Below are 27,407 nucleotides of genomic sequence, written 5' to 3'. Positions count from 1 at the left end.
GCTTCCAATGATTGTTGACTAACGAGACAAACCAGAAATACGAGAGATGGTATACAAGGAGATTCTATACTTCAAACGCATAGAGATCCGCAGTTCCGAGAAGGCAGTGGAACATCTACAAAATGGAGTTTGGCTGCAGCACAATCCACCGAGCAACCGACTGGCTCTTCTAGCAACGAGTCATCAAGTGTATCACGAGGCAGGTCGAATCCTTTATCGGTACAACACGTTCATCTTTCACTGCAAAAATGAAATTCCTGTATTTTTTATTGGCGTACTTCAAAATGATACAAAGAAGAGGTACATGTCAAATAATCCTTGATTCTATGTGAATATACAGTGTAAACTTCTCCATCCCACCGCATCTTTACAACGGAGTAAAAGCTAGAACCATCAATAGCAAACCATCAGAGAGACAAGCTAATTTGCATCATGGGCCCATGGTGGTCCCCCAATACGCAAAAGTATATCAAGTAGACTTCAGCCGTACTATCTCCTACTCATTTTCCTGAGAGCCTGAAAAGCAGCAATGCGTACTAAATCATCATCCTTGACCCTCCGTTCATGTATATGCAGCCAAAACATTTTGTTTTCTTCTTCCACCCTCACCAAGTGCGATTTTAACATAATAGCGGTTGCGGGAGTCTCTGTCCGACGCATCCTCAGCGTCAAGTCGTAGAAAGCGATGCATATTGCAACGAAACACCGGCTCTGGAGACATGAGCATCTTTAAAAAAGTCCACGAATTGATCTTCATAATTCCCGATGTTGATACCGTGCGGGCATCCTTCCTGAGTCGTTCTCTTCGTTGTATATGGCTCGAGTAGGTCAATATGATTCTCGTATAGAACATCATCGCTACTCTTGCCATTTGACAGTCCTCAGCAGAGAAGCATTTTCCCTCCCAATCCCATTACATAGCACGTTCAAGTCTTTAACACTATTAGGCCACGTCCATATACCATGGCTGAAGCTGATACATTGTCGGGTTCATTCATTCTTAGTAGCCTTGGAAACATCTAGACGGATATCCACTCCGAGGACCCGTAGACTACGTGCCTCTCAGACCAAATCACAAAACCCTTCTCCATTCAACATATCTCTCCGACCCATCATGTCCAGACCAACGAAGCAACTCAAACTCCCGCTTTGTAGGACGCTTCGACAACCTCATAGGCCACTTGTCGATAATCGTATGTCTCGCTTTCATCTCAAGATGAGACATCTTCCCAATCTCCAAGAACCGCCAACGCTTCATGTATCGTTCAAAAGCTGGCTCCAAATCAAACAACAGACTGCGAGAATGGCCAAAATTCAAAAATTCGGCACTGCGCTTGTATTCCTCACCGCGCAGTGGCCCGTATGGGTTGAGTGGTAGGAATTCGCGCAGTATCTTGTCTGTCTTTTTCTTGGATTCCTCCCTTTCCTGAATGGTTGACATTTCAGTCGCGGTGTTGAGGAAGAATGTGAGTAGTGTCGCTTTTGGGTTAAGTGATGGGTGTTGAAGGAGTGGTCCGTAAAGGCTAATGGTACGTGGAAGACCCAAGGAGGCGAGGTTGGTGATATTGGCGACCTAGATGGAGCCAATTTTTGTCAGTGCTGTTTCTTGAGGATACCTTAAGAGACATACATCGATACGATCATAACGGCGCTCGTCATCAATTTCCACGATTCGGGTAGGTAGGACCAACGCATCCATACAAAACAGAGACATACTTAACCACAACGCGGAGAGTCTCTTGCAGAATTTGACCAAGTGTTGTCGAATATGCATGTATAGGAGTCCGTAAATGTCATCTTTTGCAGAATAAGCCTCCTGCAGCACATCGCGGAGCTCCCATCCATGAAGGGGGTCAGCAAAGTCCGTCATTGGCCACGAAGTCTGGCTGTGGAAAAACGTCCTTGAATTATTTTTTTTTCATCAACAATGGCATAGTGATAGATCGGAGAGAAAGTGTACTTACGGATTTGGCACGTTGAAATCGCCGCGTGCTGCCCCAAACGGTAAAAGCAGGCCGTCTGTCCGGAACTTGATTTTCGCAACACGCCATGAAGGGGGAAGGAGGAACATGGCTCTGTCGAGATAGTCAATCCGACTGAGAACCATGGTCACTGATCTCCTCAAATCTGCCGCATGCTCAAAGGAGATATAATGATTTCCGTTGCAATATGCAAGCAGTAGGTTCCAGACCTTCCCATCAAGCTCGACACTTAGTTTGGTTTCGCCGTACGTCCAGAGAGCACTTGAAGATGCGCCAGGTTTCACTATGTTCGAGTTCAAAACGTCTTGGATGATTGGAAGGATGGTATTCTTGATTGACTGAGCAATCGATTCGGTCAGAAACGCAGAGTACCAGATATGAATGATCATGTCACTGGCAGTTTCAGGGGGGAAATTGAGCGCAATCAGGATCATCAAAACATTTCGCGCAACGACGGTCTCGTCTCTATCGTTGATATCGACGTGGATATATCCCTGGTATTCACCGGATAGGGAAGCAATCGTTTTGATGAAGTTTCTGGGATCTCCAGAGGCTATACACTGAGTTTGGCAAGTAGGAAGCCAATGACTTAGGCAGAGAAGTGCTTACCAGCGAAAAGCAGACAGAGATCTTGATTTGTGTTGCTGCCTTCATTCTCTTTCAACTGAAGCAAGTCGATTGCAGGTACATTCCCCCACAAATACTTGTTAGCACCATGTATGGCCATGCTTGCAGTGCCGCTATCATCCAAATCATTGATGAATGCAGGCTTACGCCGCTCAATTTCCCATGCTGGTTTCCAAGAGGACTTGCGAATGTGGTTTGTGCAATCTAGCTTATGGATGGGCCAGTGTGCTTCCCGGCATGATTTGCTGCAGTACTGATGTTTTCCTTAGTCATCTCTCCCATCAATGAAATTCACTAGGTTGACTTACCAGCACCAGCTTACAAGCAGAACAAGTTTCAGTCCCTGTTTTGGAGCATCCGGATTGCCCTCCTTGTTGTTGATTAGCACATGAGAAAGGTCCCATCGTGGCTGTAAGCTCTGGAGAAGACATGAATAGAGGAGTTGTGAATTATTTGATTATGAGCAGAAAAAAGGAAGATTTGTGCTTTAGAAGATAACTTATAAGTCTAAGACAGATCTATCGTCGGATTGCTGTGCTGGACAAAGGGCCGGCCATTTCTGTCAATAATGTTATGTTGATCGTCTCTCAAAGAGATAAGGTGATGCGCATCATTCACAAAGTTTATTAGAGGAGGAAGAAGATGAAATATCAGAGTGCTTGCTTATTAGAACAGGATGTATCTCTAGGAGGATTCCCAGGCTATTTATGCTTAGAATCCTGCTGTCAGTACATGCAAATGTCATGGCCATCACAAAGATCTTATACACAAATGAAACAGGCTGGAGGCTGACCATGTGAAGATTTCCTATGTCTAGGGTACTTTAGAACGGCTGAATTGATATCAATGAATCTTTATTGCATGAATATCCAACCAAGCTTTAAACAATCATTTCGCTCATTTCATTCAAAGCCGACAGAAAGGGTACCCAGTATCACACATAATGCATGAATGTATCACAATCAGCTATAAATGCTTGCAAGAAGTATATCATAAAAAATACATTTTCATTAGAAAGAAATTCCTCCCAGTCACCTCAAACTCCATCTCTTTCTTATGCAATCAAATGAGATGCTTCGATCTATTGTCCTCGAGTTAGCTCCAGTTTTCCCACTGACAAGAAAGGTGGGAAAAGAAAAAAACAAACCTGAAATAAGCCCTCAAATAAACAACCTGCCAAGCTCCAAGGCCCATCAACATTCCCATTGTCCCAAAAGCGAACCATTTCACCCTCTCATTTGTCGACTCATTGGTATCACGCAGTTTCTGTTCCCGTTGACGCAAGTAATCCATCTCATTCACGATTTCGCCGACTACTTCCTCGATACGACGTAGGTCGGTTTCGACGGGTTTCAGTTTTTCTTGTGCTTGGATGCTGGACCAGTCGCGGGCGTCGGCGCCGATTTCGATGTCGAGTTCGATTTCGCGACTGACGGGCCCTCGCATGTCTTTTATCATCTGTTAGTACGAACCCAGGGAGGTAAGGAAAGGGAGCGTACGCCGAGTATTAGTAATGGTATTCTCAAAGCAGACGTCAAAAGCCGTATCAGCAGGCGAGGTAAACGCCTGACGAGTTTCGCCGACAATGTCCTTGGGACGTCCGTAATCATTGCCCATTGCATCTTTGATCTGTTTATTCTCAGCCCATTGCAATTCCACAAGTCAATGCTAAAATACATACGTGCATATTAACAACCTGTCCATCCCCTTTACTCCCCGACACAATCGCCGTGACAACAACAAGCTGCCCATTCGAGACGAAATTGCGAATACATCGCTCACTCTTTGACGTTGTAGCTGCAAGATCGAATTTGAGCGCAGAACTCAATCCGGCCCACAGTAGTAAAAGACCTAAGACGGTCCTCAAAGTGTATGCCATCGCTGTTCTGTCAATGAATTGGGCGCTTTGAGATCATGGATGAAGCCAGCTAAACATCAAACTAACATGCTACCGAAAGGAGGTGCTGGCTTGGCGCGGTGATCTCCGGATTATTATTGTTCCGTTTGCCCTAATATCATGCATATTCTGTGCTAAGACTTAACACCGTTAAAAAGTTAGTTTACATGAATTACGTCTGCTGGATACAATTGTTATCGTTGTTATCATTGAATATCATCTCCAATATACATACGTCATAGTAACATCTTCACTAACTAAGCGGAAGAGGTGCGTCTGAGAATAATTTCGGGAATAAAGCAGGAGATACTCTTAGCTAAAGAGCAGTGAGCTTCAGAAGAGAAGATAGTAGAAAATGAATATATTTCACAAGATCGAAAGAAAACAAGGTATCATCGAGATGTAGAGTCACAAGTAAAAGGGGCAGCTGTATAACAAGGATAGTAGAGATGTTGTGATAGATTAAACAAAACTATCTGCGCGCTAAATTGCACCGCGCCGTCAAACCATTAAAAAGGAAAGGATATCAGCTCGTCGGAATTAAGCCTCCACCCTCTTGCGGCGGAAAAACTTGGAAAAGGTCGAGTCCTTTCTGTCCTCTGACATAATTGTAGGCGGACGGGAAATGGGCTCAGGTGGCCCGGTATTTTTCAGAAAATCTGCAAGGGCACCCGTCTCGGTTTGCCGTGCAGGCCGTGAGAGACTAGGCATAGATGGTTGAGACGCTAGTCCACGCTCGCGAGTCATTTGAGCTGAATAGCCAGATCTATTCGCAGGAAGGCCATTTGATTGTGGAAGGGGTGAGCTGATTTGTGGTTTGGTAACAGTCTTGGGGGACCGCATCGAGGGCATTGACTTCTTTGACGTGGGGGTCTTGTCAGTGACAGTATTTCTTCGGAAACGATTCCTAACACTGGACACAGTCTGCCCGGAAGGAGTATTTGGAGGTAGTGGGTACGAAGTAAGAATGAATGGCTCGGGAGCTTTCTGGGTGACTGGTGGTGGAACGGAATTTAAAAAGTCAAGCAGGCTCTCTTCGGCCCGTGGTGGTTTCGACGGTATGCTAGGTTCCGAGAATTGTTCCTCATCCTCGTCATCAGAGACATCAATGGCGTACGGATCTCGCGGGCCACGTCTTTTTCGTGCTGGGATAGGTGGTGCATCGGCCGGACCAGATTTTGAAAGAAGCGGAGCACGAGAACTCGATGTCGATTCGGCACCCGTACTTGCAAGGGAGGGTGTCACTCTGGTGTCGTTATCACGGGCTGTTTCATTCAATACAAGATCATCTGAATCCATGGTATTCCTAAAGGGGGCCACCGTACGCGGAATGCGATGAGTTGATGCGCCCGGAGGGCCTTCTCTAATAAAATCAATCAGGTCGGATGTTTTGTTGCTATCGTGACCGGCTGGATCACGAGCTTGAAGTCGCGGTCCATTTCTCTTGGCCGAGTTGGTCGAACTCCTGGGTTTGGCTGTTGTCCGGGAAGAGATGGATTGAGCGGTTTCTGGCCGGGACGAGTTCACAAGCGACTCTGATCCATCACGCGTATGACCACTGGGTCCCGCCTCGGTACGAGGTCCAGTAGCACGGATAAACTGCGCGAAATCTCGGACCGATTCACCGCCCACTCGGGCTTCGCGAGCCTGATGCATAGCCGCTCTACTCCCACTTGAGGTTCGACTCACGGGGCTTGCTGTTGAGTGTACACTAGTAGGGCTAGACTTCTCAGAAACCGTACCACCTGCTGAATGCGATCTTGAGCTGTCTATCATGGATGGAGCGGGCTTCGTGCAAATTACTGGAGCTTCTTGCTCTGTCGTCGAGCGTGGCGCTGGAACTGGCTCTCCAGGTGGAGCGGTAGTCCTAAAGAAAGTGGCTAGGTCGGAAGTATCAGTGCGATCCTTATGAACGTCGTTGCGAGCCGTATTCCATCGAGGGGACCCAGGCATCTGCTCACGATCCATAGTCAGTCATTGAATCTCTTAATTCGCAGCAGAATCTTACTTCTATCTCCCGCATAGTACGAGGAGTCAATGTGAATCGTATCGTCTCGTCACTTTTGATAAGTTCATCTAAAGCAGCTTCATCCGCATCATCGCCAGCAGCAAATCTGCTAGCATCTGAAGACCTGCGAGGTGGAGCAGGCAGGGGCACGTCAACCTCTGCAGGATGACGACCGATAAGCACTTTCAATTTACTGGAAACGTTGGATGCTCCAGAACCGGATGTAAGAGGTCGCTTCTCGCTGATACTCGTAGACCGACGAGATCGAATGGACGCTTGCGACGTGGTAGTTGGACCATACACACGCTGGACTGTGGCACGTTCCCGACCTGGAGACGGATCGTCCTGACGAGGTTGGCTCCGGACCGAGGCAGCGTGTGAAGCGGCGCGAGAAGGTATCGATCGATGAATACTTCCCTCGCTATCATCCGATGTAGAATGAGGAGCTCCGATGCTCTCTGTATAGAAGGAAGATGCCTGTTGACTTGGGTTGGGCGAGTGGCGAGGAAGGTTATTGATATTTTCTTCGACAGTTGTCTGCTTGTCCGTTTCGAGTTGGCGTGGATGAGAAGTAGGCGCTATTGGATGTAAGATAGTCTGGGCTGATTCATGTGCATAAGACACGTCATCGGCATGGAGAGCATTTTGCTGTGTTGGAGCAGACTGAACGCCACGACCCATTTCACCCCCTTGCATGGATGGATGATCATCGCGATAGTCTGCTCGATTTTCAACTACATAAGTATCGGGACCCTCCTTTTTTGTTGTATCCTTGGATTGTTTTCTTTTCGGTCGCTGCATTGAAAGACTGTTAAGTTTAGGTCTCTGGTAAGTCCCCTGCCCTTCAACAATCTCATCTCCGGGTGCGTCGCCTGGCATGGAGTGAGCAATATCTTCATTACTAGTCGTCTGCGAGACGGTAGCGAGGGGCTGCAGCTCGTTCTCCGAACGTTCTTCCGTCTTCTTTGGAATTGAAGTTGAGGTTACATTCCTATCTTCGAGTGTAGGTGCTTCCGTGGTTAGGACAGTCTCGTTCCCTTCATTTTCCGTTACGGTCTCGAGTGACAGCCCCGCTTCACGCACCGGCGAACGATCGGCCTTTTTGAAAATTTCAATATGGACAGGAACAGACTGTGCACGGCTGTGTTGGGGTGAATTGGTAGCTGGCCATGTACCAGGATAGCGGCTCGGAGAAGTCGGGGTCGGTGGTCCAGAACAACGAGAGACTATCAGACTCCGTGGGCGAACTTTTTGAGCAATCGCGGCTTGCATCGTTTCGGCCTCCTCTTCACCTACCCACAACCCGGGTACCTCGATTTCATCGACATCCTTTTCGTTCATGGGCAATGCGATACTCGCCGGCTCAATTGATCTCCGACGGCTTTCTTTCTCTTCCGCATGTTCATCAACTCTCGAGTCTCGGCCGTATATATCGTCCGTGATGGCAAAGGCACTTTTGCTGCTCGGGGTCGTGCTTCGTCTAGCGAATGACTCTCTAGAGAAAGATCTCGCCAGTATGGGTGATGAACGGATGCCCTTCTTCCAAGTTCTCCATAACCGACCCAATGTGCTGTTCAGGGCTAGTTTTTCCATATCGCTCTCCTCGACGGTCATTTTCTGGTTTGCCCCTTCAGGGTTCGCTAACTTGGAAGCAAGCCTTGCCGCTGAAAACACCCTATTGCGAGCATTTTCGCCTGCAATGACGAGCGCATGCTCTCCTATGTACTCAATAATGGATGTTAAGAAGATGGCAGCGGCTGGAGTGATGTTTCCAGCATGGCCAGAAAACCGTCGTGGTGCGCCGCCTGATTCATCCAAGCCCTCCCTGACAATATATTCATCCTCTTCCTCTTCTTCCAGGTCTCCTAATCGGGTATACACCATGCATCTCAACCGAGCTAATTTCCATGCTCGAACCAGGTCGAATTCGCCGTGGGGAGCGCGGCCGCCCCGAAATTCTTGCAATTCGTCTTCATCTCCACCGCCCATGTATTCACCAAGCTCTTCATCCGCAGCGGCTACTACTTCTCGTGCCAACCGTGGCTTCAGGACGTCGGCAATTGCGGGACGGAGTGCGCTCAATTGGGTAGACTTGGCCGAAGCGAGAAAGCTGAACAGTAAATAATCGAGAAAGCCGTTCAAGAGCGCAAGACTGTTGGAATTGATGCATCCTTCTTCGTCGCTGACCATGACTTCGTTCTGTTCCATATCAACGCTTATTATCTGGGCGGCAGATGAAGGAGCAATAAAGGCAGGACTAGGATCCACAGGGGGTGGAGACGAGAGCATAGCTTTTGGCGTGGCATCGCTGGAGACGCTCACACTTCGCGAGCGTGTGAGGGGGCTCATATCCCCGATGTCCTGCTGGTTCCGCATAGTGGAGGATCAAGGTGGTTGTAATGATTCGATAGTTTGAAGGAATGAAGCCAAATTCGGGCATATAGACAAAGAAGCGTGTATTCAAAAAACGAAAGGATACTGAGTAGTCATCGTCCCACTCAATCACAAATCGTATACTGTTGAGTCAAATGTTAGTCCTTATCATCCGATCTGATATGGTTGGAGTAGGCTGAGGGAGAAGAGACGAGTCGGCCAATGCGAAACCAGCGCAATAGGGCAATTCGAGTCGCCTCAACTCATAAAAGAGAATTCCCGATGCAATTGTCTGAATCAGTACGTACCTTGAGTAAATGGCTTTCCAGCATACCGAACATATAGTATCCACTATCAGCAGGTTGTGAAGAGTAGAACGAACGAACGAACGAGATATCAAAAAATAAAAATAAAACAAAATAAAACAAAATAAAAGTATATATAAAACAAGCAAATGGAATAAATCAACAGATACAGTGGTCAATGTGGTTGACCAAAGGTGCAGAGAAAAAGAAAAAGGGCGGAGGAAGCAACCTCGTGCGGTTCAGGAGAATCGACGCTAGGCCCGCTCTATTCTTGAGTTACCCTTGTCCCACTCAAATGGGGTCTTCTACTTACTCTCTCTCTCTCTTACTGTTACTAGAGAAGCATGGAGCTCACCCGCAACAGAGCCCAGATGCTGGGTGTCCAATAACTACCTATGCGTCAATAATCTCAACTTTGGATCTTTTTTTTTCCTCTTTGCAATTATTGCATGCACCATTCTTATCAATTTGGCCCCACGACGTTCTCTAACTCGCAGAAATTGGCAATGGCTGATCTCGTAAGCTCCGTCGGCCCCCGTAAATTGCCTAAAAGGGGAAGCGTACAGAATCAGATACTTCGACAATCCTGGTCGACTCTTTTTGCAGCTGGAACTCGGATCTCTGTTACACCAGACAAATACAACGAATGGCATGTTCGTTTATCTCTCCGTTGTACGCAAGCGGACGGCGTACGACAGACGAACTTAATAGCCGAACCTCGCTCGGCATTCTAGGTCTGGTGTTTAGAGCTGAAAGGCGAAACCCCTTGCTTTTGGCTCTGCCAGAGTTCGCACTAGGATCGATGTTGACCACGCTGGTTGTGCAGTTCGTCTGATTTCGCCATCTCCTAACACACACAAGTCAACTCTGAACAGTTTACCATCGCATACCTATGATATCCGTTGTCTGCATCAAGGGTTCGGTTCAACTCAGGTATCGCGATTCATCTCCATCGAACTATCTTGGCCAAAGCTTAAAGCACGCACTCAATAGAAAGCGGGTCTCAAACCTACCCCTATTGACATTAGCCGGGCTTCGCCTCAAGTTGATAGGGCTTGATAGACTGTGCTATTGTGTTAATCATAATACATACACAATACTACGTTGACGGGAACAAGTCTATAGTATATAGTCCGACTCAGTCATTCGCTCTAATGCCGGGCAATCATGCATATGCAAGGTGCAGAACTGAATCATCTTTGTTCAAACCGAGACGCGAGTCAAGAATAAAAAGTCTTTGTCTGTCACGCATCAGAACAGCGAACTCATTCTTCCAACGGATCCTGGTCTTGACTCCGGCACGACGACCCCTAATAAGGGGCAGGACCGTCATAGCTCCAGTTCCAATTTATTCCATACATAGTACGTACTTCTATATCAACCACAACTTTGATACTTTCTATGCCGTACCTCTTGGCTCCTATAATTTACCCATACCAACGGCACAACCTGGAGGTTGGAAGAGGTTGATTCTTCAATTTCTTCAAGCTCGAGCCCGGCCGCTGACAGCGATCCCCACCAAAGCCCGAGCTTGGCTGAACATTTCAAGTGAACATCACCATCATTTCCAAACTGAAGAATCGATCCATGCTTATGAAGTAAGTACGTAAGTATAGTTGACGAACTTTAGTCTCGCAAGGCCCCTGACCATGCAGTGTACACTTGAAAATCACACAAACCGATCCCACAATCCCACACGTTCGGAAGCCCGAGGTCTGACAAGGCGGACATTCAATCGTCGCGTCACGTGTGGTCAAACGTCCGAATGGAGGTACAAAGTTTGCACAACGCAATGGACCTCAGACTTGTTTCACTGTAGATCCACTCATGCATGGATTTTTGTTTTTTTTGGGGGGGGGAGAGGGGGCGGGGGGTTTGCTGTCCGGTTGATAGGGCATATAACTTTGAACGGTGATATAACCTATTCGGCATGGTTCTATATATCATGGGGTCTTATTACTGGGAATAAGGGCTTTATCATTTCGGTTAAGTTGATAGCAGACCGTTACGTTTTAGCGAGGTGTCAATTACTTTATTTGACAGGCTAAAGATCCACTGACGCGGCATACGGCTCATTAACTACGTAGTAAATTCTTTCGCTGAGTCGTCTTGGTGATCTGGAGTTCTGATAGGATCTTGACTGCATATATGCAGCTAACACTACGGTCACTTACCAACTTACACACACATGCATCGATTCTAAGTTAAGAAGGTTCAATCAGGGCTTTTCATCTTATCCATGGATTAAAGTGCATATGCTCTTTTTGCCAATGCTCCGGAGCCGTGTCTGTGGATATCACGGCTCGTCGATCAAACTGGCCGTTTATTTAATCCTGCCTACTAGAACCTAGAGCTACAGTCCTTGCATGTAGAACATCCACTCGGAGTTTCTCTGCGTGTCCCAATTGGCGATATTCATAGAACTGAGCTCCGGAAGTGCGGGATCGACGTACATTCTTCAAATCAGAATGGGGGCCTGGGGAGTAGGATCTTCATACCTTGTACTGGAATTCCGTTTTGCAAAGGAAAAAGAGCTTCTGCTACGAGAATACATGTTATCATGTTTCTGCAGGAGGCAATCATCACCGATGAGGACGAGCTCGTCACCAGAGTCTAGGAGAATTTAGATCTAAGCCTTATGAACACCATTCGACCCGAAAGCCACTCCCTCAACGAATTTACAAGACGACTGCATGTACAGGAGGCCCTGCCCGCCTAGCCTGGAACCAGTTGAATAGACCTACTGTGCTGAATTCCCCCTCGTCGCTAGGACTCGTTCCAGTACCAATACCAAAAAAAAAAAAAAAAAAAAAAAAAAAACCCCCAAGGAGGAAACACCGTCGGACGCCCAGAAAACCTAGCAGCAACGCAAACGACTTCACGACTGCAGGCACTACGGCAGATCCCGTTGGGACTTTAACTGTCTAACAAGAAAGCCAGCAGTCAAGGCAGAGGACACTGAAGAATCATTATCGGAATCTGAGCATGCCCGCTACCCAATTGTAGGCGCCGCTGGCCACTAGGCTTAGATGCGTGTATGAATCAATCAATCTTTAGTAGCTATGCCCAAGCAGGTCAATACGAGGAATCATATTATGATATGCATAAAATCAAAAAACGGTAAGCTTTGACGACAGCTAAGTTCCGGTCTCCGAACCTTGATGATCAAGTGTTATTTTTCGCTTCCCAACATGGGACTTGCTTATAAACACCTCAAAATGTCCTCAAAATGTCCAAGTTTGTCAATAGTGAGCAATTAAGAATCCATCTCGTCAGTACATGTCGTAGTTCATGAACGTTTCTCATCTGTAGATTTCATCGCGCTCTGCGCGTGTCGATATTTATTCTGTCAGAGCCATCCATTCTATTTGTGAACTATTCAGGCATCTGAGCTTGTAGTTGGTCCACATTATATTCGTATCGCGTACTTATATTGTTATTGACCTGGCAAGAAGACTCGGCTTAACCGGACCTTGTCCTCTTTTTTCCCTCGGGATACATCGAGTAGCTATCAACCCATAATCTAAAATACAACGGGGACCATAAAGCTCCCTGTCTATTGATGGCGAACAGGATCGGGAACCATGATAGTGGATGTGATAGTAGAACGGCTCGCTTATAGTTACATGTTAGTATGAGAGTTCTAGATTCGTATTGATATATATTCCTTCAACTGAAAGAATTGCTCCTCTGGATTTGATAGTAGCTTACCAACCTTGGAGCCCTTCTGCTATGGTGGACATTCATGGATGTATTATCAAGGGACCGGCTTACACCTGCATCTTTGATACGTATCTCGCAGTTGTAAACAGTCTGCGCCTTATGCACAGAGTCCCTCATTACGCTTTTTACCAGTACCGGTACTTGTTCGATGAAATTCAGCGCTGACCGGGTTTATTCATCTCATGAATCGGAGCTTGCCGAAAAGAAAAAATAATTGAAGTTACCTCGGAAATCTCCTTTGATATTGACTGGCTAGCCATCATGGCCAGTTTACTAGTGATTGGAATAGGGGGTAGCAGGGACTAACTAGGACATAACTAAGACGTGATATTCTCATGTTACATAATACAAACTACATTGGGCATCTAATCCTTCTCCAGTTGCTGCAGTGGCCACTGAATCCACCCATGAAACTCTTTCTGTAAAGAAGCAGAGATACCCTCCATGACATGTACATCCCATCCCTTCATAAACCACACAGATCGCATGTACTTCAGAAGCATAGCCCAATATGCCAAAACCACAAGAGCCATTGACTCTTTCTGTTCGAGCCGGTTCACAAACTCGTCTGGTATTCGGTATACCCATCCGATAAGCACCTGCATCAAGCCTACTGGTGGCCACTGAATTGATCGTTTTATGTTGACCTCAGCCCTTACAGCGAGTAGGTCATCGATGACTGAGTTATACATGGCGCGATCTGTATCTGATGGCAATTCTTGCTGAATCAGTGTCCGCATTTCTTGTAGGTGCTCAAGGTAGCTGTCCGTCTCATTCTTCCGTAATAACGGATTAACACTAACTGTCATCGACTGAGAATTCGGAGCTAAATCTCCTGTAAAGACTTCACTTCTATGTGATTCCACGATTGATTTGACACCTCTCATGAGCACCCGCCATTCAGATTGGCCATAATCACCAAACACCAAGTACTCCCCAGTCCTTGGTCCTCTAGCAAAATAAACAAAACAAATCAACACAGTCGAGATATATATTTGTTGACTGGTCCGACTATCGAGATAAGCCAAAACAGCCGTGACCGACTGGAGACCAAAAGTGAAATGATCATCTGCTTTCCGCACATACTCATCTCGTCGGTTGGGAAATTTATGGCTCAAGTGCAGAGAAGATAGGGCAAGGATGAGATGATGAATGGAGGGAACGTTCATTCCCCATTGTGGGACGTGAATCTGCCAAAGGTCGCAGCTACCTGTGTCGTCACTGATGGTATTGTAGGTTGAAACTATGAAGTGGTGGAAAAGTTGCAGGTCATCCAGAGAGATGTGCTGCTTGTTCGCGGAAGGGGCGTCCAAATTGCATTGAATTCCGATGGAGTGCGTCGATACCGATTGATATTCTGCCTCGAAACTAGATGCTCCCTTCTTTTCGATGTCTTTGAGGTTGTTATGTGAGAATGTGTACGGTCGAAATCGAGCCGTTGTTTCGGGTAGATATGTCGATATGGAGGTTTCAACATTATCAATAGAAAACGTGCATTCAAGAGCACGACCCGTACAGTTGGAGCAAACGGGCTTTTTCTCGTCGCACTGTATAAATGTGAACAGTCAGAAGCTTTCTCCTTTATACATTCTGTCCGTTCCCAGCGTAGAAGTAAATGCCCTTTTATTCTCGGAGATGACTGCTTGTCATTTCAAATGACCTTGTAGAGAGATTTGTAGAAGACACCCGTGGAGTGATACATAAAACTATCCGGTAGGTATTCCACAAGGCGAGATATGAGGTAAGTCGGGTTCAATCAGATGAGTGAACTCACTTTTATGCGCCTCTTCTTGCAATTCCCACATCCTGCTCGTGACTTTCGATGCGATCGTCGCGTTGTCTTGTTCGATTTATTATAAGAATCTTGGTTCTCCATTTGGTCGAGAATGAGGATGAGGTTTGGCGAAGAAGGGAAATTTCGGCGTATTCGTATTTTGTCCCGTTCTTATTGGTCGAGCGGAGACTTGCTCGCAGAGGGCCCGATTTCTAACCCGAAGACTATATATCCTCTTGACGTCTTGAAGACTTTTCTATTTGGAAAATCTCTCACATCGTAACCGTTTTGGAGATATGGGCAATCTCCATGACTTCAAATTTCGTTGCCTAAACTAAGACTCCTGCCATTTCAGGAAGACCGTCGCGTATTCGTACATTATCCCATTAACCCTAACCACGGACTTGCAAATCACGATGGCTCTTAAGAGGAATGGAGCCATCGCTTGCTTCAATGGCATATTCATCAATATCAATTGGCTGGTCCACTTATTTCGATGACCAGGCAGATGGATTATTTGGACGGTTCTGGAGATCTGTTGCTATATTTGTCTTAAATGTTCGAGGTATCCCAAGACCCTTCGAGACTTGAATGACCAGGAGTCGATAAATTCACCTGAGCATCGAGACAAACTTCCAAGGCTCTCAGACATATATAACTGAGTATGAAGGTGTCAGAAGCTGGCACAGCTCAGATATTATTATATTCTGTATCTACTACGACTTCTTTACCACAAGTGTTTTCATTTGCTTGATTGTTCTCTCTGTTACATTATGGACAATCCCAGGTTGATAGGACGAGGTCTGGCGCCTTTTGATCTTTATCCTTACAACCCGTCCAAAACAGCTGGCTGGGTATTTGTCGTCATCTTCGGCATTGGAGCAGCCGTACATTTTGTTCTGATGTTTCCTTTGCGAGCGTGGTTCTTCATTCCATTTATACTTGGTTGTGTCGGTAGGGCCACATGGGCAGTTTTGTTTGAGAAAATAACTTGATTCCGTAAGACTGATATATACGATAGGTGAAGCGTTCGGTTATTATGGCCGAGCATGGTCTCACAACAATATCCGAGATGGCAGTCCGTATCTTCTCCAACTCATGCTCATCCTGGGATCTGCACCGCTTCTCGCTGCCACCGTCTACATGACACTAGGCCGTTTCGCCCGCTCTCTACAAGCGGAGAAGTACACAATTATGAGTGTGCGATGGGTGACAAAAATCTACGTCCTGATTGATATTGCAAGCTTTGGTTGCCAGATGGCAGGTTCTGCTATGCAAGCGAGTAGTGACCCCACCGGAATCAAGCTCGGCCAGCATATAGTCATTGGGGGATTGATTGTTCAACTTATTGCTTTGGGATGGTTTATTTTTGAGAACACGATTCTTCATATCCGACTCACCAACGGGCCAACTGTTATCACGTTGAAAGATCCCTCAATTCCCTGGAGATCAACGCTTTGGATGTTGCGCGGTGTTAGTGTGCTTATTTTCATACGGAGTGTTTATCGGTTGATAGAGTTCACCAGTGGTAGTGACAGTGCTCTGACAAAACATGAGGCTTTCTTGTATGTTTTTGACGCGTCGCTGTTGTCTCTGGTTGCGTTTCTCTTTGTTGTGATTCATCCTGGACGACTTTTCCGGAAGATCCGCATATTGACATTGCACTCATTGGACGAGGATGGGAGTATGATGTTGGATGAACGTCCTTGATTATCTTTCATAAGTCTGGTTATGTTTGCTAGCAACCTTGTTCGGGCCATAAGTTTGTGTAGAGTATAGGCGGCGGAAAAAATGATGGAATTTTGGTTGTACATCTTCCTAGAGATTAGCCATAATGTCGCGAGACCAGAGCTTTGCCTTCTTATAATTATTCCCGGCTATCAAAATCATACATTCTCTTTTCGCTTTTGCCGTAGGTTCAGAGAAAACTATTTTTAGCCCTAAAAGCATATATGACCCAAAATGGCAATATGGGCGTATTCGTATTGGGGGACTCCACTGTACCGAGGGTCCACTCTATGATTGAGGCAGTTATGGCTGAGTTCACGCAAATGATAGTTAACTAAGTCAGGTTAATGTAAGGCTCACTGATCAAAGGCAAAGTTTCTCAGTTCTACTCAATGAGTAAAAGCGGCAAGGGGTGAGCACTAAAACAGAGCGGAAAGGCGTAGTAGGTTGGGCTGAGTAAATCACATGTTTCATAGGAATGACTCCTTAGGCATCTATCCAAGGATGCATCTCTCTCTACTCGTACACAAAAATAAGTCGAAATCATGAATTACTAGCAAGGTAACTAGGTTAAATACATCAATCGAAACTTGCTCTATGCCATATGGTCATGAGAATGTATCTACATAACTTTTCGTCGTCTCTCATGCGACCATTGCTGAGTCGTGAGATATCTGTTTTGCTGGTCACCGGAGCCAGCCACTAAATCACTCCCTTCTATCAAAAGGCTATGCTGCGACAATCGATTATGAGGAGAATCAATCACGCTGCCAATTCCACTACTTTATTTTCTCCCATCGCTTTAAGATTTTCAACGCCCTTGGCGATAATACCGTCGTATGTGTATATTTTCGGACGTTCGAGTGCGTAGACGACACCATCCGCGAAAAAACTCAACTCGTCTTTTCCAACGCTGGCTATCCCCTTGAGGAGGCGCTCTGACAAGAGACCTTCAATTTTGTCCCAGAAACTGGATGGCTGCATGTGGGGAGATGCAGCGGACATTTCTTTCTGCATCCGCGAAGACTGGGCAAGATGCACGAGCTCGTCGAATTCCTCGCGTAAGACGACATGACGAAACATGCCAATGACATGCTTGAGTGCTTCATCAAGCATAAAGCATCCGGACGAGTCTTTTTCACCTTCGAAGAAAGGCGACTGAAAACGACCCTCTCGGAACCCTTGCACTCGATCCTGTAGACGAGGTTGATATTTTCGCCCCGTGTCTCCATGAAGCCCGTTAATGAACGCGATGAAAAGTTGCCTGTCAACATCCATTACGTCGCGAGGATGATCTTGCGCAAGCTCTTCGATTAGCCCATTTGCAATGGATGTTTCTGCATTCATATCATCTTCTTCATTGTCTCCTTTACTATCATTACCAACAAGTCCGCGCTGTCTATCGGCAAGTAGCATAAGTTCATGGAGTGTCATTTGAGGAGTTTCGGATCCTTCATTAGCGTCAACATCAGGAAGCTCGACTGCTTCAATGTATGAGACATCTGGATCAAAGCGCACAACGTTTTCAAATGCGATGTGAGAATCGTCGAATTGCAGGTCGTCGGTGTATCCATCAAAATCTTCATCAATGTCTTCAAAGTCTTCGAAATCGTCGAATTCAGAAGTGCTATCACAAGGATCATATGGCGAAGTTGCATTTTCTAAGGGATCGTAGGAATAGTCCTCGAATGCAAATATTTCATCGCCTTGCAAAGAATTTTCGGGGTATTGATAATCATGTTCACTAAACTCCACATGCTCGGTGCCCTCGACTCTGGAGTCGTCTGATTCGTAACCAAAGTCTGTGCCACTTAGGGTGTGAACAGAATTTTGGAACTTAAAATGCAGCTTCGGAGTGTGTGGAATTGGAATCCCGAAATCGGGCAATGTAGATGATATGTTCGTAAGGGTCGTGTTGATCGTACCCAAGGAAATGTCAGAGACATCATCGGAAGCGCAAGAGCTGTCGCGAAGAGAAGAAGCAGTTTGCGATCGGGAGAAAGTGGTTGGAAGAGAATTCCAGGGAGGATATTGTTTCAAAGGGGCTTCCATGTTGGCGGTTGTCGTGATCCGGAAATTAGACAGTCAAGAGTCCAGCTTCAAGTAGAAGGTGACGACAAGATAGCAGATTCAGTGACTTGAAAGCCAAAGGCGCTGAAAAGTCCGCGACGACCCGAGGCTTGCTCGACTGTGATTGCGATGTGGTTGCGTGAGAGACGAACAATAGATGGGCTCCAGCCACGAATAGCACGTGTGAAGTCCATGGTGGGAAATGTGAAGGAACAGTGACTTAGACAACCGGCAAGTTGCCAGCCTTGTAGTACTTCAGACTCATAGCAATATTTCAAGATTTCAAAAGCGGAAAATGTGAGAATATGGTCGATATCCACGAATCCGGCTACAGCGCCTTCTTTGATTCGTGCCGAATGTTCCGTGTGATCGAGGTCGTCTCAGTAAGTCGCGGTTCTGTCCTTCGGTTAAATAAGAGGTTCGAGGTCTTTATGTGTAGGCGACTTTGAGTTGAAACGTGTCGCAAAATTGGGTTTGAAAAGATGTCGATTCGAAAGCAGGCTGTTCAAGGGCGACAGACTCGATATGATGCTGCGAGTGTGTAGTTTGGTGTGAAACTCCGACCCCGAAGAAGCTGCGCGAAGAATATCAGTGGGCGATCCCCGCAATCCAGTGACTCGGATCGCTGGGATGGAACAATTCTCAGGGCCTAGCACAGTAATATGTATGCTAGAATGTGAAAGAGTCGTCTATCGACAACTCTGGTGTAAATAATGGTAAGAATAATCGGCGTTGTGTGTGGTGTTGGGTGGTTGGGAAGTTGAAGAGTTTTGTGAAGGGGGCAGAGTCGCACTTGCCATCATGACTCTTCGCTTTCGGTCAAGGAAGGCGCGGGAGACTTCGGCGTCCGGGCCGTGGCGCATCAAACGGACGTCACGTTGTAGCCTGAGGGCTCAGGCTGCAACATCCCGCCAAGCCTTCTATTCTTTTCTTCTTGCACTTTCTGGCCATTGTTTACATCGCATCATATTCTATTCTACAGTGTCTGCCAGATCTCTTGGGTGAGGCTTTCAGTGAAAGTGGCTTGCAGGCTGCCCAAGGCGCTTTTACACAAAGGCAACGAATTACCGAGGACTAGGTATCAGCCGATGCGAATCACAAGGACAACAACTGGTGGTGGTAACATGTTGTTTATTTTCACTACGTATAGGTGCAATCCTGAGCGTGATGGTCGAACGAGCAATATCTATAGTTGACAGACACTTGTATGAGGCCTGCATCAATCGATATCGGCCAAACACTCAAGCGCAACGACTCTACCTCCTATCCGAGGGGCTCCCCTGCAAGCATTTCATGACCCAATTGGATTACATGGGACGAGATGAGCGTGGCATAGTCAGGCTGTGAGAATGCTCCTACGCAAGAAGCGTTGCTGTGGCCTCATTATACAAAGGTTGTGATCCTTCAACCAGGATCCTTGCCACTACAACCAATTGATGACTTGTGTCAGTACAGCTCTCAAAGCGCCGAAGCATGTGATATACAAACTGCCAGGTCTTTGAATCGAGGACTGTTCCATATGCAGAAGCAGTGCTACCTCTGCGAATGATACCGTGGTAAAAGTCATACCAGCGGAGCTTACCGCAATGACCAATCCTTTCAGTCTCTTATACGGGTCAAAGACCATGCAGCGCATTAAAAACAGACGTTTCGGAAGTATGAAATCTCCTTCGGGTCTCCTTCAGGGCAACCTCAGGTCTTCTAGCCTTCAAAGAAGCTATATCTTGCTTCACTCATTACATTGGGATCGGAGGCCACATGGCCATTGAAGACAGAACCAAACAGACCGTTTTTGGGCATCTTGTAGATTTCAAAAACAAACAATCTGTTACGCAATGGTTTGAGTCAACGAGAAATCCTGAGTGATGATTATGCAATGGGAAATGAGGAGTACTCAATGGTTATTGGTATAACTGGACTGGCGCACACAGTATCTGGTCTTCATTGAGAGGGAAATGGCACGCAATGAGAGCCGTAGATAGCGGTTTTCGATGTCATTAGTGAAGTGATATGTTCTTAACTTTGAAAGGCCAAGCTCTCTTCCTTTGTTCACTGTGCCCAAAGGCTCAGGACACAAAGCAACTCCGTCAGAAAATCTCAGTTCGAGAACATTTCCTCACCATACGCCAGATGTACCTTTGAAGCTCCTACTCTGTTGGAACCAACTGGTGCATCTCATCCCATATTGTGCAGTGACAGTGAGTGGATCTACGATAAAGTGTTACATCTACTATCTTATGGGCTTCACTGCTGATTACTACATCAGATTGGCTACGAGTGGATACAATACTAGGTGACGGTCCGCACGTCCGGCCCATTCCCATATTTTGGCCTAGACAGTCCTGAAGCTTGCTTGTCATTGCTGAACTTGTGTCCACATTCCTTTGAGTCCCAGCATACCAATGACCAACATATGACAACTTTGATTGGTCAGGACAAGGAACCATCTACTTGACACTATGGAGAAAGGGCTTTGAGAAGAAGCATAGCCGATCGGATGTAATTAATGTCTTTGTGGCCCTTTGACAGAATTATACCGGGTATATGGCTATCGGCTTTCGAGACTCAGGTGCTATGCATGACGCTTACATCGCAGTCACCACACGTCTAGTCTACTTTGATTCAATGCTATTCTTGTTTGGGAGGACAAGTCTATTCTAGACGTTCGGACCAAGGTTCAGTCTGAATGACAAATGAGTTTCACATCACATTTACTATACATAGATACTCTCCATTGGTCATTTGGTTCAAGTTGGTGACCCGCAGTATCAGTCCAGCTATACGACATGGCCGCTTTTGGAAAGGGTGACTTGGGACATTCCTCCCTGTGGCTAAGCCGAGGCCACTTGACACACCCTGGCAGTGCCGAGAGGAATGTCAGCCACTCGAAATCGACCTATGAGAGTGTGCCTATTGTGGATTGAGAACTGCTCGTCTGTGATACTAGCCATGTATTGGCTGATATGTATCGTGATAGCAACATTCCGTGAGTCTTTCTTTAGACACTGCGGAATGCAGTCTGGAAAGTCGGAGGCTGGTTGGAGATACATGCACACTTCAAATACCGCCTCTCGTCTGTTTGTTTACTTTGTTTCTTTTGCATTGATTCATCAATTGTCAAACATCCCTTTCCAGTGTTTGCTTGATTTGCCTCTTTTGCATTGCAATCAGCCTCATCCTCGGATCTTCGGAAGACTGCGTTGCCATATCCAAACCCTCGTTCGTCGATCAATCTTACCCTAATCGGAGATCTTTCGACAACGCGGCCTTTTTCCACACTTACACCAATCACTGAGAAACGTCAACGATATACTCGCATATACATGACATTTCCCCTCTAACCAGAAGCGGAAAATACTGCCATCCCAGTCTTCATCATGTTCGCCCCAGCGTTCGACCATTCATTCAACGACTTATTTAACCAATACGTCAACACAGACCCCTCTGCTAGTGGTGACGGAAATAAGGACATCCACTTCACTAGTAGCTTTGATCAGTTTTTCTCTGTCGGCTCATTTTCCAGTGACTGTGGCGAACTTTCACCCGCCGGACCCAAGCACTCCCAACAGTCATCAGCGCAAAATTGGCATAAGGATGCATGGACAATACAACAAGATTCCCTAAATGATTTGCAGTTACATCGGCCCAAACCTGTTCACGACACGGTACAACCCTCCCAGATCGTCTCTGGCTTTAATACTGTAAGCCTTGAAGAGTCTTCTCCCGAAGCTCTTGGTCTGTTGTCTACATCACCATCCTCTCCTCCCGCAACACCCAGCTGCAAAATCCACTCCAAAAGTGCTCCAATCACTCCTAAAAGCGTCCGCGTACGGAAGTCAAATGATCGTGGAAGTCTATCTCGTAAACAAAGCTACTCTCCCAACTTGATGCGCTCGCATCTTCAGAGGTCGAAAATGGCATATCCAGAAAACTGGTTATTACGGTTGCAGCATCTTAACGGTCAGTTGCCTGGTGCAGCCGACAGGCTTCCATTATCTCCTCCTCCATCAGACATTCTTGTTCAAAATGAGAGCATGCGACGTGATAGTGGCATTCATCTTAACTCGAGTACGGAGAACCTTCTGCGAGATGCAACGGATTTCTCTTCTCACTATGCATCAGCCATGTTTGCTAGCAAGATGCAACAGCAGCCGGCTGGCTTTATAAATCAGAACACCTCCACGCCACCCCCTGTGGATGACATGTTCCAAACACCATCCTCCTCAGACTCACAACAATTACACGCGTGGCATGCAGACGCCCTTGCGTCCACCTTCCAGCTGACGTCTGACATCAACGGTCACGATAGTCATTGGTGGAGCTCACCATTACCGACGCGGGTTTCGCAGCCTCAGACTCAGAACTCATACCTAGTCTCATCACTTGGCCACAAGTCGCCCATGAATCACCCTACCCACCAACAGCAACAACAGCATGATCTACTTCAAGGAGGCCTCATGATAGATTTTGGCTCAACATTCGGTCTTGGTGCTAATGCAGATGCATTTTCATCCGCCGCGCCATTACATTCCACAACTGCCACTCACATTCCCACCACCTCTCATCAACAACCCACGTTCTCACATCACCCTTACGTTCCTACATCACAGCCCGCTCACCAGCAACAATTCATCGCGCAGCCATCACGTACCCCATCAGTCTCCCCTACAAACATGACATCACCCAAGTCACGCGCTGCGCTGAAGAACAGTACCCCTCGACGAGCGCACGCGAGGAAGTTATCTTCTAATTCAATATCAACCCCTAAACCCGTCAAACTCAGCACACCAACCAAGGGATCTTCCAAGGGCTCGGCAAATGTGTCATTTGTCAATTTCACACCAGAGGATAGCAAAAAGATTCTCACAGGTGTCGCACCTAGCGGCAGCTCCAAGACCAAAGCTCGCCGAGAGCAAGAAGCTCGTGAGAAGCGAAGAAAACTCAGTGAGGCTGCCCTCTTGGCTGTCAGGAATGCTGGCGGCGATGTTGAAGCTTTAGAAGCCGTCCTGTGTTGATCTTGTTACTAATACGGATATTGTGTGTTTTATCTAGCCTAATTTCTACATGTTTTGTACTGTACTATGTTGTACTTATATACCTATTTGAACTTTAGAGGGGCGGCGTTTATGGTTGTTACTTGCTGTCAAGATGTTATATAGATATATTGCATATGTGTTACACTCATCATCCTGTTCTATTATATTTCTATGTGAGTATTTCCATAATTAAACTCTATCTAAGGCCGCCAACATACACGAATGTCACTTGATGCCTAGTCGGTAGAGAAGTCGCGAAGACTACTCGAAATACGAGCCAAGGGCAGGTACTTAGTAGCTCTGGAGAAAGGTCCATTGTAATGAGATGACTGTTTCCAAGTTGTTATACATAAAACCGCATATCCCCCTTCCTTTTCCGGATTGATATCGAAAATTTTGATTTACAACTAGATTACATATACTGCCAAGGGTGTGACTTTCGTCTGTCAGTAACAATAGGTATGTGCAGAGAAAAGTATACACTGCAATGCCGTTCGCTAAAAAGACGGCCCGGTTTTCTGCTCGTCTTCTCGCCCGTTCCGCAATGTTTTGGTGAGAGTATAGTCTTAACGCCGGGGACTTCCGGTTTGGTTCTGACTTCCATATCAATGATAGCTTCTTTATCTTCGAGTTGCGTCTGGTGTCCACGCCTCGGGCTGCCACTTCTCTCCCGGACCTGTCGGGACGTTTCTCGAAAGAGCCTTGGTTTTCTTTTGACTAGCATCTTGCTGAATTTGCTCCTGCCCCTGTACCTGATTCATAACTCCGGGTTGCCGCTCAGATCTCGGATCTGATGTTTTCGTAGGATGCAATGTCTTATCACTCGTTCGCGTAGCAGGGCTAGTCTGCTTGGTTTGAGGTTTATCGAGATACGACGGTTTAGCTGCCCATTTCTCGTCTGCAATTTGCGCAAGTTTCTTAATCTGAATTTGTCGCATGATATCTCTTCTCTGTTCTTCGAGGCTGGGGGGTTCTTGACGGACATATCGGAGCCATTGATGCCATTGTGCTGTTTTCAGTGTAAGCAGAAAGCCCCCTTTAGCTTCATATAGTGATATCCATACGAGTGATTTTCACGTCCCCATAGTGAGTCTTATTGTTATATTTGACGATACGGCGTAAGCGGTTGGTGTTTATGGCATCGCGGAATTCCCAGAACGTATTACCTGATAGATCCTGGCCTTGCCATACGTATCAGTAGAGCTACTGCAGTTCGGAGATATTGTATACAAACCGACTACCCAGGATCTCCTCCATGGAAGCTTAAGAGCTTTCCATTTGAACCACAGACTGTTCACCGGACTCATGTCGCCGGTTTGAATGAGTTCCGACGTTTTTTTTCTTTTTCTGATGGCCTTTTGGTCGCGTCCTCGGACGGTCACTTCCTCACAGCTTGTTAGAAAGCCATGGATATTCTTAATTGTTTTGATTGCGATAATCCGAATTGTATATTATAAGTCGGATAGGTGATGGTGAAGCGTAAGAGTGAAAGAAGATCGGCTACTTGTAACTCCGAAATATTTTGTTAGGCTGGCACGCAACGTCATGGATGGGGCTGGTCCGATCAACCTCTCTCCATACTTGCCCAAAACAAACTCTCCACCAAAACAATTCAATTTCTTTCCCCCTTTCTCCTTTTTCTAAGGAGTCATATTGGAAATCCCCTTTATTTCTTGGTCAGTCACAATATTTAACTGAGGCATTGTCTCACGCTGAGCAAACCACGTCAATTACTCCCTCCTAAATCCGGGACCCCGCATTATTCCGGCCTGACATTGATCGTCGACAGAACTAGGCTTCCAGATATCGGTCCCATACACGCTGTACTCTGCGCATTCGATGCATATCAAGGCTTCTAGGTAAACAGAATGGCCTCAGTGACAAGTCTAGATAAAGACCTGCGCAATATGCGCCTGTCCAAATACACCCCTCAGGCCGCCAACGAAGTTCGCGACTGGATCGAGGAGGTTCTCCATCAAAAGCTACCATCTGGAGATCTACTTGATGCACTCAAAGATGGTGTCGCGCTATGCAGGTAAGTCTACCTCACTTTAATTTGTGTCCTGGATGAAGCTCATCTCTTAATAGATTAGTGAACCTTGCTGTTTCCCCCGGCGTAAAGTTCAAAGAGTCGTCTATGCCCTTCGTCCAAATGGAAAACATATCACACTTTCTCCGCGCATGCCAACTGGCACCTCTGAGCTTACCACCTCATGACGTTTTCCTCACCGTTGACCTTTACGAACGCAAAGACCCGGCGCAAGTCCTACAGTGTATTGCTGCATTTAGCCGTCGTGCCAATACGATTCAGCCCAGCAAATTCCCGCGTCCCATTGGTGGAGTCAAGAGCAAAGGTGGATTGATGAGTCCACAAGGAACAGGTTCTAATTTCGGGGCTAGCACTAGGTCTCGTGGTACCAGTAATGTGAGCCAGACGAGTTCAACTACTTTTGACCCAGTCAATAGGCACAACACGCCTGGGCGTGGTAGCCCGCATAAGACGGCACAGTCCCCGACATCGCCACCGCCAACTTTTAGTAGCTGGAGTAAGAAATCAGACGAAGGAACGACTGCGCCAGCATGGAATATTCACCAGTACGGATACATGGGTGGCGCTAGTCAAGGTAACCAAGGAGTCGCTTTCGGAGCTAGACGGCAGATCACGACACCTAGTCCTGCCGTACCCAGTCTTGCGGAGAAAGAAAAAAGACGCCGTGAAGCCGAAGCAGAAGAAGAACGTCAACGGCAAGAAGAGGAGCTTCGTCGACAGCAAGAAGAGCAGCGGGCTCGGGAAGAAGAGGAGCGTCGTTGGGCCGAAGAAACAGCACGCTTGAGAGAGAAGGAACGGCAGGAGATCGAGAATGAGAAAAAGCGATGGGCTGAAGAGCAGAGTAAGTGGGAGGAAGAGGAACAGCGTCGGTTAAAGGAAGAGAAGGAAGCTGCAGAGAGACTTGAACAGGAACGGGCACGTAAACGAGCGTCTAGTGACGCACGCCTGAACGGCCAATTCCTCAGCCAGTACCAGGCGACGCAAAAGACGGCGGAAGAGTCAGCAGAATCCCAGCGCATCAAACAACTGGAAAGAGAGCTCGAACTGGCTAGGGAGCGCGAGCGACATTATGAACAAGAAAGACAAGATCTCAGAGCCAAGGAAGCAGCACGCAAAGCTCGCTCGCGTAGTCGAAGCCGACCAAGACCCGTCCAACCCAGCTACGATTTCACCTCTCAAGAAGAAGAAAGGAAACTCCTCCGCTCTGAATGGAAACAGCAGCAGAAGAACATCGCTCCTGTTAAGGAACAAGAAGATACCCCACCAGCTCTACCTTCCCGACCATTGCCAAATCCCCTAGAGGCCACCTCTCCACCATCTCGACCTCTTCCCGACCCCCTCAAATACAGTGGTGGTAAGGACAGTAGAGTCGACCGCTTCCTCGCCTCCAACCCTGCGCCTGTGCAATCGAGGCCAGTGGCACACCGACCGCAAGACTACACCACAACCTCCGAAGTGGACGCCGAAAACGATCGCAGAATTGCTTCACAAGCAAAAACCAAAGCTGGCGGCTGGGCCTCAAAATCACTTCTTGAACGCGAAATGGAGCGCGAGCGCGAACGCCAACGAGAATGGGAGGAGAACCAAAAACGTACTGCCGAAGCGGCGAAACGTGGTGTTGGAGCTAATACGGGCAGTGCACCTGGCCAAGGCGCGTGGGATGTGCATCAATATGGGTATTTGGGCGGCGATAGTCAGAATCGTGGAGGTACTGGACTTGGGGTTTCAGGGCCTCGAAGGCAGATTATAGGTCCTCGTCCTCCACCGTAAATTCCTTGTCGATATCATGTTTTGAAGTTGACTTACATATCGTTTTGTTACTTGGTTGTATGTG

The 27,407-nt window shown here is 46.8% G+C and overlaps 9 protein-coding genes across 9 annotated transcripts, besides 2 other annotated features; 3 read left to right on the top strand and 6 right to left on the bottom strand.

The window, feature by feature from the left end:
* Nucleotides 1-1,072: 1,072 nt before the first annotated feature.
* On the bottom strand, nucleotides 1,073-3,060 carry TSTA_116410 (uncharacterized protein; the record flags this gene model as incomplete). Its single annotated transcript, XM_002481798.1, has 5 exons — nucleotides 2,918-3,060; nucleotides 2,592-2,862; nucleotides 1,965-2,535; nucleotides 1,631-1,901; nucleotides 1,073-1,573 (listed from the first exon to the last, which is right to left on the bottom strand). The coding sequence occupies exons 1-5, from the start codon at nucleotides 3,038-3,040 to the stop codon at nucleotides 1,073-1,075; spliced, it is 1,737 nt and encodes a 578-aa protein (XP_002481843.1). The 5' UTR covers nucleotides 3,041-3,060.
* A 325-nt stretch (nucleotides 3,061-3,385) lies between these two features.
* On the bottom strand, nucleotides 3,386-4,525 carry TSTA_116400 (endosomal cargo receptor (Erv25), putative). The gene is made up of 4 exons (XM_002481797.1): nucleotides 4,291-4,525; nucleotides 4,109-4,238; nucleotides 3,757-4,057; nucleotides 3,386-3,690 (listed from the first exon to the last, which is right to left on the bottom strand). The coding sequence occupies exons 1-4, from the start codon at nucleotides 4,486-4,488 to the stop codon at nucleotides 3,672-3,674; spliced, it is 648 nt and encodes a 215-aa protein (XP_002481842.1). The 5' UTR covers nucleotides 4,489-4,525; the 3' UTR covers nucleotides 3,386-3,671.
* Nucleotides 4,526-4,694: 169 nt separating this feature from the next.
* TSTA_116390 (uncharacterized protein) lies at nucleotides 4,695-8,890 on the bottom strand (the record flags this gene model as incomplete). Its single annotated transcript, XM_002481796.1, has 2 exons — nucleotides 4,695-6,459; nucleotides 6,515-8,890. The coding sequence occupies 2 exons, from the start codon at nucleotides 8,888-8,890 to the stop codon at nucleotides 5,047-5,049; spliced, it is 3,789 nt and encodes a 1,262-aa protein (XP_002481841.1). The 3' UTR covers nucleotides 4,695-5,046.
* A 397-nt stretch (nucleotides 8,891-9,287) lies between these two features.
* Nucleotides 9,288-9,322: a microsatellite.
* Nucleotides 9,323-11,984: 2,662 nt separating this feature from the next.
* Nucleotides 11,985-12,012: a microsatellite.
* Nucleotides 12,013-13,155: 1,143 nt separating this feature from the next.
* TSTA_116380 (C6 finger domain protein, putative) lies at nucleotides 13,156-14,797 on the bottom strand. Its single transcript, XM_002481795.1, has 2 exons — nucleotides 14,690-14,797; nucleotides 13,156-14,462 (listed from the first exon to the last, which is right to left on the bottom strand). Exons 1-2 carry the CDS (start codon nucleotides 14,789-14,791, stop codon nucleotides 13,281-13,283), a joined length of 1,284 nt encoding a protein of 427 aa, XP_002481840.1. The 5' UTR covers nucleotides 14,792-14,797; the 3' UTR covers nucleotides 13,156-13,280.
* Nucleotides 14,798-15,462: 665 nt separating this feature from the next.
* On the top strand, nucleotides 15,463-16,399 carry TSTA_116370 (RTA1 domain protein, putative; the record flags this gene model as incomplete). The annotated part of the gene is made up of 2 exons (XM_002481794.1): nucleotides 15,463-15,643; nucleotides 15,711-16,399. The coding sequence occupies 2 exons, from the start codon at nucleotides 15,463-15,465 to the stop codon at nucleotides 16,397-16,399; spliced, it is 870 nt and encodes a 289-aa protein (XP_002481839.1).
* A 640-nt stretch (nucleotides 16,400-17,039) lies between these two features.
* Nucleotides 17,040-18,469, bottom strand: TSTA_116360 (uncharacterized protein; the record flags this gene model as incomplete). The annotated part of the gene is made up of 2 exons (XM_002481793.1): nucleotides 17,040-17,145; nucleotides 17,184-18,469. The coding sequence occupies 2 exons, from the start codon at nucleotides 18,467-18,469 to the stop codon at nucleotides 17,040-17,042; spliced, it is 1,392 nt and encodes a 463-aa protein (XP_002481838.1).
* A 2,804-nt stretch (nucleotides 18,470-21,273) lies between these two features.
* Nucleotides 21,274-23,673, top strand: TSTA_116350 (developmental regulatory protein WetA; the record flags this gene model as incomplete). The annotated part of the gene is made up of 2 exons (XM_002481792.1): nucleotides 21,274-21,391; nucleotides 21,833-23,673. The coding sequence occupies 2 exons, from the start codon at nucleotides 21,274-21,276 to the stop codon at nucleotides 23,500-23,502; spliced, it is 1,788 nt and encodes a 595-aa protein (XP_002481837.1). The 3' UTR covers nucleotides 23,503-23,673.
* A 154-nt stretch (nucleotides 23,674-23,827) lies between these two features.
* Nucleotides 23,828-24,994, bottom strand: TSTA_116340 (uncharacterized protein). The gene is made up of 3 exons (XM_002481791.1): nucleotides 24,758-24,994; nucleotides 24,588-24,704; nucleotides 23,828-24,532 (listed from the first exon to the last, which is right to left on the bottom strand). The coding sequence occupies exons 1-3, from the start codon at nucleotides 24,828-24,830 to the stop codon at nucleotides 24,144-24,146; spliced, it is 579 nt and encodes a 192-aa protein (XP_002481836.1). The 5' UTR covers nucleotides 24,831-24,994; the 3' UTR covers nucleotides 23,828-24,143.
* A 397-nt stretch (nucleotides 24,995-25,391) lies between these two features.
* TSTA_116330 (calponin homology domain protein) lies at nucleotides 25,392-27,401 on the top strand (the record flags this gene model as incomplete). The annotated part of the gene is made up of 2 exons (XM_002481790.1): nucleotides 25,392-25,558; nucleotides 25,612-27,401. The coding sequence occupies 2 exons, from the start codon at nucleotides 25,392-25,394 to the stop codon at nucleotides 27,341-27,343; spliced, it is 1,899 nt and encodes a 632-aa protein (XP_002481835.1). The 3' UTR covers nucleotides 27,344-27,401.
* Nucleotides 27,402-27,407: the final 6 nt, after the last annotated feature.

Source organism: Talaromyces stipitatus, genomic scaffold, assembly GCF_000003125.1.
Source record: "Talaromyces stipitatus ATCC 10500 scf_1105507295555 genomic scaffold, whole genome shotgun sequence".
Taxonomy (NCBI): Eukaryota; Fungi; Ascomycota; class Eurotiomycetes; order Eurotiales; family Trichocomaceae; genus Talaromyces; species Talaromyces stipitatus.
This window is presented reverse-complemented; position numbering and strand designations above follow the sequence as displayed.